Consider the following 10,382-nt stretch of genomic DNA (forward strand, 5'->3'; position numbering starts at 1 on the left):
ATAACCATGCACAAAGCTATTGTCATTCATGATTTTGCTTAACAGTTTTTGGACTTAATCACTTGACTGAATGGATGAGTTAGGAACTGATTTTTATTAACAACAAAAAATTCAAATGACGAAATCTGTTGACAAATGCATAGGCCAAGACCAGGCCTACGAAAAAAAAAAGATTAGACATTCAGTAGGATGAGTCAAAGCCATTAAGATCTACCATGTGTGTTTACTTACTCTACCCTGCATAACAAAAACCAGAGGTCAAGGCCTACCACAACACCGTTCTGTGGAGTAAGTTCACTTGTGCTGTTTGCAACTTATTTGGTATAACCAACACTTGTAAGTGTGATTGTGAAGAACGTGCACACGTGCCTTCGCCTTCTCCTATAAGTCCACAGATCACAAATTAACATTCTGTAGAAGATACATGATCAGACAGAACAAAACTGGATTCATGGATCTAGTCCCACACAAAACGCATGGGCTGGTGATAGGGAACTCGCATCGTGTGACATAGGTGTATCTGTTTGATATTTGTATCAGTTATTATTATAACACTTAATGCAGTTTCAACAAAACATAGGGTCGTATAATGTACTGGTGACGTGTGACTCCAGTGTCGCGTGTAACACAGGACTGTCGCTGAAAACATTATTATCATTACTATCATGTGGCCAAAAAGCAGAACACAACGTTTATTTGTTACATCTCTCTCTCTCTCTCTGCGGTGTGTTGTCAATGTGCACATGCGTGCTGTGGTGGGTGTGGGTGTGTAGACTCATTATACATGCTTGTTTGGTTTGTTTTTTTTTGTTTTTTTTTAATCACTTGTGTAAACAGTATGTTTTAACTCACTCAGTACGGCCAGTCCTCGCTTCTCCTCTACACAGACCCCTCGGATGTCCGGTGGGTGTCTGAATGACCCAACCTTTAGCTTCCGTCGTCAGAATTGTGGTATTCTTTGTCAACAAACACCTCTTCAGTATAAGAGCCTTCCACTTGCAATATTTTGATGATGGTAATTGGGGTGAAACGCTGTCAACTTCGTCTCTTTCGCCGTTCGTATGGAGTGAGTTAACCCGGTGTTCGGTTGTCTGTCTGTGTGTCCGTGGTAAACTTTAACATTGACATTTTCTCTGCAAATACTTCGTCAGTTGACACCAAATTAGGCATAAAAATAGGAAAAATTCAGTTCTTTCCAGTCATCTTATTTAAAACAATATTGCACTTATGGGATGGGCACAAAAAAATAATAAATGAAGCCTAATTATATGCAAACTGCATTTACTGTTATATTTTTTGTATTCTCTAAACTTAGTACTTTGATCTGATATTCTGACAACAACGAGAGCAGTCCTTTTTTGTTCAAACAGGAACTTCTTTTCCTAAGCATGGAAGTTTTATTTGTTTTGCGAACGTTTTGTTGCAGATAGTAAAAAGGGAAATTACTCTGTAATTAATGCTAGGGGACTTAATTTGCTTTAAACTGATCTTTCTCATCTTAAACATTACATTTTGAAATTATACTCAATACATAAAAAGCTTGTGTGTTTTACTCTGTGTACAGGGCTTTCACTATGTTTATTCACCCAAGCAGTCTTTTCGGAAAATACTAAAATCAATATGACGAACTTTACAGATCTGTTGGCTGAGCCCTGAAGGTCATGGGCAAAAATCAATTGTGTACACATATTTATACACATTCAAAGCGCATGCTCATTCTTTGCAAACGTGAACAACACTATTTTGTTTTAAGTTGCTGACCTGCCCGTTCAATCCTATATTCAATGGACAATACATAACATGTGACGGAAAGTTTGAGAAGGAGACCGTTAAATATTTATTCAGAGAAAGATTTGTGAACGCCTCATCACTTACTGGATTATGCCCCAAACTGCCATAAAAATATCCACAGAACCAGTCGGAATTCAGTTAAAAATTGTAAACCATGCGAGTTAATACCGTTGAACTGATCACGATGAAACGAAAAAATTTCCAGTCTTGACTTTTCTCTAAATGAAGTCCTTTTCACTTCTTACGACGTTTAGAAGTACCTGTACTTGGCTCTACATGTTATTAGTTTAACAAAATATTAAATTTTCATATCAACTTAACTATAAAACTAGAATGAACATAAAAGAGAGATTGAATCGACCGTGTCGTACTACATTCCCGGCGGGTGTAACTAAACTTGTACATCTATCTAGATCTAGTGAAAACGGCTAAATGTTGTAGTGTAATTGCGGTGATAGCCATTAAAAAGATTTTTTTTAATTGTCCTTAAAGATTTTTTGAATGCCCAAGATACACCAGAATAATATGATTTAAACAGCGTTCTCACTGCGAATATTGCAATTGATTTATCACCCTTTAAAAAAGTATATTCAAATGTTAAATTTTAGAACGTCAGTTAAGGAGCCACGATAGTGTAATGGATAAGGCAGTTTCTTCTCACCCGAACACGCGGAGTTCGAATCTGGTTATGACTTCTTCTTTTTTTAAACGAATGCGAAGCTTTATAATAACAAATACAGAACACATTCTAACGATTAGATTTTTTAAAATTTTTTTAAGTGTATCACAAGTGAGTCTTGAAGGCCTTGCCTCTCTTGTTAATCTATGTGTTCACCATTTCTTGATTGACAAGTTGATTCTCAGACAAGTCTATATGTGCACTTCAGTGCGGCGTGCGGGACAAGTAGAACTGTTTACCGTCCTCCCCCCCATCTGCCCAAACACGTCACAACCGCTTCCTGGAGAACCAACCAACAATTTTGTGGTTACGGGTCAGTCGCTGAGACAGGCTGATAATGATTGTAACAATTTAGCGGTCAGAGCTATAGTGTATCGAACACTGAAGTCTGTTTGCCACCCCGAACCCCCACCTCTGAATATATCCCACAGAGGAAAAGTGGGCAGCATGAAAACAGCGTGCGCTGCAGGCACTGAAACAAGTGCACATACAAGCACGTACACAGCGCTCGCAACCATACGTTCGCACAAACCTACGCACGTATACCTACTATTACCTAATTAGCTCTCTCTCTCTCTCTCTCTCTCTCTCTCTCTCTCCCACATCCACAACCACACTGATCCACACACACGCACCTCCCTACCCCCCACACAAACACACTCGTGTGCACACATACAAACACACATATACACACAACGCAATACACACAGTTTTGCAGTTGTGTTAATATACACATAAATTATCACCAAGACGCTGACCGGAAAATATAGTAGGCTTCGTCGATCAGTAAACGCACACTCATGCACACATGCACCTAACAACTAAATCTATTTTGTTCTTTCCCAGCTCAGATTTGGAATTTATCGACGAGAACTATTTGAAGATATTGGTGTGCTATTTGTTGTTGCAACAATGGTAACTCGCGCGAAGCCTCTCCTCTCCGAGCCCACATATTGATAAGGCACATACATGCATACACAGGTGCAGCTGCTTTCGCACCTAGCCCATACACTTCACACAGAATATTCCCGCGCTCTCCCTAAATCTGTTGTGACAAAAGATTATATACCCCGAAAAAAAATGCAGCCTGCACCCAGTTAAAACGTTTTGGCCTGGGCCGTTTACCACCAGTACAGTCTGGACAGGGTACATTCTGGCTTGCTACACCGGTGCCGCTGCAGCTCAATTACCTGCAAATGTGAACTGGTTCGGTTTGTGCAGCTTTTATTTGTGTGACGAACACGGCTCTACTGCCATTTTGGATATATGTGTGTCATGTGCAAGGGCGTGTGGGGCCCATGCTTATTTGCTTTTTGGTTGTCATATACAGCAACTTTAACTGATTTCTGCATCACAGGTCAGATTCTTTGTCTATGTCTTTCCGTCTGTTTGTCTGAATGTTTCTCTCTCTCTCTCTCTCTCTCTCTCTCTCTCTCTCTCTCTCTCTCTCTCTCTCTCTGTGTGTGTATGTGTGCGTGCGTGCGAGTGAACGCGCGTACGTGTTTTATATGCCTTCTCCATTGGCAAACTCACACACACACACGAAAAAATTGAAAACATAACTAACAGTGCAAAGAAGTAACAATAACAAAACGAACTGCGTCTCACGTTAGACATACATTCCATTTGCTTCTTTGTTTGTCAAGTTTGTTTATTCATTCGGTCATTTAATCATTTGATCAATAAACGAATCACTGCGCTTTTCTGTTAAGTTAGTCAGTCAGTGAAGTTGTTAGTTAATTAGCATGTTAGTTAATTAGTCTGTTTGTTTTCTCTTTTCTTTTTGTTTGTTTAGTACTGACTTGTCTATTGCACACATCATTTTCTGTGCTCATGCATGTTTATTTCATTGTTTACTTATTGATTATATGTGTGTGTATCAGTTATTCATGTATTCACTTGTCACTGACCTTTTTTTTCCCCACTACGCAAATACTTGTTTCTGACAGCTTACACAAATTAGCACACACCCAAAACAGATTATGGTACTGGTCGACTCCGGCAGTTTTCCGCCTGGCAAACCAAGGCGATGAATTAATGGGCTTGATTTCATTGAAATCTATGATTAGCTTACTAAGAGAAGAAGAAGAAGAAGAAGAAAAAAAAAAAAAAAAAAAACCCGGCAACAACAACAGTAACACGCACACCCATCCCTCCCCCCTCCTGCTCCCCCCTCGCCCCCAAACACACACACACACACACACACACACACACACACACACACACACACACTGACACACTGACACACACACACACACGGTACACTCATATGTGTTGTTAAATCCGTTCGTTGCAGATATCAACGTGAAAGCCACACCAGTACAGTTGCACTCCCACCCCCAACCCCTTTCTTTTCTTTTCTTTTTCTTTTTCTCTTTTCGAAGTCACTGCTAAACTACACTGCCACCCTAGCCCCTTATGTTTTCGTGTGTGTGTGGTGGGTTTTTTTCCTTTTTTTTTTCCGTATTGAGCAATATAGAAGACCCATGCTCAGCTCAGTGGGGGTGGGGGTGGGGGGGGAGTTACTTTAGCCGTCATGCTCAGAGATTTAGCAATACAGTATGGGCCGGAGTACTGCATGAGTGTATGGCGAAATAGCTCATGACACGGAAGACTAATTACCAATAGCGAACACTGTGTACAAGCAAAAGAGGGTAAAACAGGTCAATCCGATACAACAAAGCAAATATGCAAGCGCTTTTCTTTGTTGTTGTTTTACTGATGGGGTAAGAGAGTGGCTCAAGTTGGGTGGAGGAGGTTGCGGGAGGGATTGAGGGGGGGGGGGGGATCAGATGGGTGTTGTGTGGTGTGATCTAGAATAGAAGGGGGGAAGAAAATTCACAACACACACGGGAATCACCGAACTGTTTACCACCAAACATTGCCCGGTGGTATCCTGGAGACAGGACCACTGGCTGACTCTGGGCGGATCACCCCTTTATTTCGACACCCCACCCCCCAAAAAACACGCTCCCGGGAAGAAAAGACAGAACAGAACAGACACACAAGCGAATTAGCAAGCATACACGCACGTGTGCCATATGTGTCCATACTATCTTCCCCACTCAGCCCAACATTCCGCCCCCCTTCCCTCCCCCTTCCCTCCCCTCCCCTTCTCTAAACTAACCCCTTTCTTCATAATACATTTGAACCCTTTCAAGTTAATGCTGTTTATGTAAACTCTGAATCAAAATCAGAAAGACTCAACGACCCATCTAAATGAACCCCCACATAATTTTACTTTGTATAAATCCATCGCATATCCACACATTCTCCACCGTTGAGGGCAGTGGGAAGGGTATAGGGGCTTTATATATAGATATATATATATATATATATATATTAGAATGGGTAGGGGGCACAACGCTGGCCTTACACCGGCCTTGAGGGTCATTACGATGACGAAATGTGCACGTGTTGGGCAAACTTGCTAATTGCAGTGACCAGTTAGCCAGCCAAGTCAGATCAGAGGGTTTCATTACTGGTTGGTCAGCCATAGTCTGCACATGTATGGTCAGTGTTTTCTTCCCTATCCTGTGTTTTGCTGTTCGGACTGCATCTGGGTGGAAAAAGGTGAGGGTTCGCTGTGTCTATCAGTCACTTTGTTCTGCCCCCTACGCCTCCCCCCCTCCCCCCACACACCCCTCTCTCTCTCTCTCTCTCTGCGTTAGTGCGAGCACATATAGCCGATCAGTATGATCGACATCAAGTTGCACTCTTTGGAGTTCCCGTTCTGGAATAGGTCATATTACTTTTACACGTTTTGTTGTTGTTGTTGTTGTCGTTTTTTCCCCAATATGTGTGGTTTAATTCAAACCAGAAATTGGAATAATATTAGATGCATATGTTCCCAGTTTCGACATGAGAAACGCGTTGTGCTTGTGTACACCGGCACGACGTGACGTGTGAAATGATGTGTGTGTATAAGCGTACGCACGTGCGCGCACGAGTGTGTGTACACGCACCTTTTATTTATTCGTCATACCTTCTGTTCTGCCAGCTTAAACCAGCATGCGATCTGAAGAGCCGCATTTTGAACCGCGTGCAAAAATAACACGGCTTTGGACTCGGCGTTAAATGAGATTGTATTGATGGGTTCTTCTTGTTATCATTATCATCATCATTATTGTTATTATCTTTATCAATATCAATTTTGTTGGAGTTCATCAAACAAATTTTAGGTCTAATAACTTGTTTCACTGATCACATGAAATCACGTATCCCGTTTACGCCCGGTTTTTTGTTTTTGTTTTTTTGTTGTTGTTTTTTTTGTTGTTGTTGTTTTTTTAAAACTTCTGAGGGATTTTTTTTTTCTGCAAAGGGGGGTTGAGGAGGGGGGTGGGGGTGGGGGCGGTCACCATAACTATTATACAGAGATCCCCATGAAGTCACTTGTCATTACGAAAACATCGTGAGAGAGAGAGAGAGAGAGAGAGTCACACACACACTCACACACACACACACGCACAAACACACACACACACACACACACACAGGCACACACACACACACACACACACACACACACACACACACACACACACACACACACACACACACACACACACACACACCGTGGCACACACACACACACACACACACACGCACGCACGCACGCACGCACACACGCACAGATACAAACAGAATTCTGTTTGAAACTTCTCATCTGATCCCCGTACTGTTTTGTTTTGCACGTTTTTTTCTGCAGGGACTGTGCCGCACGGGATGTGCCGTTCGGAACACACCGGTGCCAGCTTAGTCCGACCTCATCGTCCGGCGGCATCGCTTGACAACATCTGATCGTCTGAATACATTGTCTGGTGACATCTTCTGACAATATCGTCACGCAACGTCGTCTGCCGGTCAACACCGTCAAACAACATCGTATGACAACATCGTCAGGCAACATTGTCTGTCACGTCTGACATCAACGTCTGACAGTGTGCCCCTCAGTGCTGCACATCAGTGGATTATCGCGAGGCTGACCCGCCGCGATTCACTGCCGTTCCCCATCTGACGTCATGGGCTGTGGGAGCTCCAGCGAGGTGGTGGTGCTGGACGGGGGAGAAAGGAAACCCACCCCCAACCCCACGATCCGCAGGAAGACCGCCTCCATCTCTTCCTCTTCCTCTGGCGTCTCCTCCTACCGCACCTCGCACATCTCGCAGCCGGTGAGCCAGGACCAGAGCAAAGCAGAGCTACAGGGGCAGGACCCGGCCAGCCGCGCAGGGAGCGGGCAACCACAGACGGCAGAAACTGAGAGCGAGGAAGAGAGACGCCACCAGGAACAAGCGCGAGCTGAAGAAGAAGCCAGACTCCAGGAAGAAGCCAGACGTCAGGAGGAAGCCAGACGTCAGCAGGAAGCCAGACTCCAGGAGGAAGCCAGACGCCAGCAGGAAGCCAGCCAAGCACACATCGAAGCCCTGAGCCAGCAGGACCCGAGCCCAGGCAAGGGACACCAGGGCGGGGACAGGTCTTTCACTCCTCGGGAAATCGCTGAGCATAACTCCGAGGTTGGTTGGGTGGAGTGGATTCCCCACAAGGGCAAGGTCTATGATGGCAACAGGTTCAGAGCCTATTTTTCCGAGTACGTGAAGAATCGCGAGGCCATGCTAGAAGCCAGGAAAAATGAAAGGCTTGCAGCGGGGGCTGCAGAGGAAGAGACAGAGTTTGTCACCTTCATCGACCCTCTTGTTTTCTGTATCTCCAATCCTTCCGCCTCTGAGTTATGGAATTACCATGGCGTCCTTGTCTTGAGGGTCAAACGTGTCTCGGAAGAAGAGATCGACAAGGAGATACCACCTTTTTCGTTGGGTACTATCACGGGTAGGTCAGGTCCTGAATACTTCGACGATTTCAGAAGAGATGTGTCCATGCTTGTTGATGATCTTCAGTCACCGTATGATGAGGAAAAATCTCCAGCACAAGAAGAGTACTTAGCGCAGTTGATGCGTTGGCAGACCAAGTACAAGGAGATAGACCCTCCCGAACAGTCTCCTATTTCCGAAGGCACAGACCCCAACGAGCAGAGCTTCCCTCTGCCGGTGGACCCGGAGAGCTTGAGACTGATCCTGCTGGAATGGGAACCCTTTGACCTTGACATACCATCAGAAGGGGCCTGGGTAAGAATGGAGCCTGAGGAAATCGACCTGGGAGACCCTCACGAAATCTTCACATCTTCTCTCCGGGATAACTTTGCCACAGAGGACCTACTGTTCGACATCGAGGGCGAAGCAGCGTGGGAGGAGCTTCCGGTCGACGTCATCAAGGAGGAGGTGATGACTCCCGAGCAGGAAGAAATCCAGGCCGCTCGGGACAAGCGCACGGATCTTGACGACCTGGACCGGATGAAGAGACGCCGTGAGGAGCTGTGTAACTACTTCATAGAGACCCGGGAACTGGCGCCAGACATTGTCATGCCCTTCCTGCAGTGGGCCTCGCTCTTGGAGGCCAGCCAGACCCAGCTGGACAAGCTGTGTTAAGAGCCAGTCAGTCTCCCAGACACTGACCCGACAGACCAGTAGAAGAGGGGTGGGTGGGTGGGGGAGGTGGGGGGGGAGGGGGGGCGGAGGGAGGGGGGGGGTGACATTTCAGAATCCTGAAAAGTCCCCTGGTTAGTGAAACGTTCCTCGGGGGGCCCACAGAAGGTAGATAGTGGGGTGGGTTGGAGGTGGGTAGGTGGGGTGCGGAGAGGCGATTTGGAACGTTACACCGACAAGAAGGCCATGAGAAATAAACACATGCAATGAGTTATGCTTACCGTGGAACAGTGAAGAACTCACTCTGTGCCGACCAGAACATGCCGCTCTTGCCGAAGTGGCACCTGGAACTGACTGACTCCAAGCTTTGATTTCTCTGAGATCGGCCCAGAAACATTCCTACTGAAGTTACTTCGAGGAACTTCTTTTTAATTTAAAAAAAAAATGGTTTTATTCCAGCCCATCGCACCATATCAACTCTAACCCTTTTCTCAATTAGAACATCTGTATTCAGTAAAAACAACAGCAACAAGTTGTTTTGGTTTAAAAAAAAAAATTAAATTAAAAAAAAAAGAAAAAAAAAAGAAGAAAACGAATAAAAAGAAAAAAAAGAAAGAAAAGAAAAGACAAGAAAAAAAAGAAAGGAAAAAAAAAAAATATAAAAGACAAGAGGGGATCATTTTGGGGCAGAACTGGAGTGACTCTATTCCATGTCACCAAAACAGACTCAAAGGGGGTTATTTCGAAGACAGTAACACTGCCACAAAATGACCTCCCTATCATGAAGTTATCTGCCCGGGGTTGTCCATAAATATAGCTCACTCGCGTTCGTGTAGAGTTAATATCTGGTATTGCCCCTGGATGACTGTATTCATATCTACAAGCTCCCGAACCTTTGCATGGATTACGGGATCTATAACTTGTTTGTTGTGTTGTTGTTGTTTTTTCTCTTTCTTTTTGGCCAGTTTCTTTTTTTTTTTCTTCTTTTTTTTTGGGGGGGAGGAGGTGGGGTGGAGTGGGGGGTAGAGGGTTGGGGGTGGAGGGGGTGGCATCCTGGTGGAGGGAATGGTGAGTGCTCAAATACATATTCTTGTGAATACATCTAAATAAAGTGAGTGATAAACATCTGGCACAGACTGATTTTAAAAAAAAGAAAGAAAAAAAAAAGGGAAATGGGGTTTGGCTGCAAACACACACTCGCGCGAACATACACACACACACACACAGGCACACACACACACACACACACACACACACACACACACACACACACACACACACACACATATATCCTTCTAACAGAAATACAACCAAGGCTGGCGAAATTTGTTCATGAATGTTTCTCTTCTTAATATGCTCATGAATATGTTTCATTATGTCTTATAAACTTTAAGGTTTTATGACAATAAAAAGTATTCTATTCTATCCTATTC

General features: G+C 44.2%; 1 protein-coding gene across 2 annotated transcripts; it reads left to right on the forward strand.

The window, feature by feature from the left end:
* Positions 1 to 3,524: 3,524 nt before the first annotated feature.
* LOC143281582 (uncharacterized) lies at positions 3,525 to 8,993 on the forward strand. 2 transcript variants are annotated; one of them, XM_076586819.1, is made up of 2 exons: positions 3,525 to 3,827; positions 7,179 to 8,993. In XM_076586819.1, the coding sequence occupies exon 2, from the start codon at positions 7,492 to 7,494 to the stop codon at positions 8,950 to 8,952; it is 1,461 nt and encodes a 486-aa protein (XP_076442934.1). In that variant the 5' UTR covers positions 3,525 to 3,827; positions 7,179 to 7,491; the 3' UTR covers positions 8,953 to 8,993. The 2 variants fall into 2 exon arrangements, with proteins under 2 accessions (XP_076442934.1, XP_076442935.1); XM_076586820.1 differs by lacking the exon at positions 3,525 to 3,827 and adding an exon at positions 5,904 to 6,043.
* The last annotated feature ends 1,389 nt before the right edge of the window (positions 8,994 to 10,382 follow it).

This window comes from Babylonia areolata, chromosome 4, assembly GCF_041734735.1.
Source record: "Babylonia areolata isolate BAREFJ2019XMU chromosome 4, ASM4173473v1, whole genome shotgun sequence".
Classification (NCBI taxonomy): domain Eukaryota; kingdom Metazoa; phylum Mollusca; class Gastropoda; order Neogastropoda; family Buccinidae; genus Babylonia; species Babylonia areolata.

Coding starts and splice junctions, on each gene's coding strand:
- LOC143281582 (XM_076586819.1), top strand. CDS start 7,492: ATGGGCTGTGGGAGCTCCAGCGAGGTGGTGGTGCTGGACGGGGGAGAA.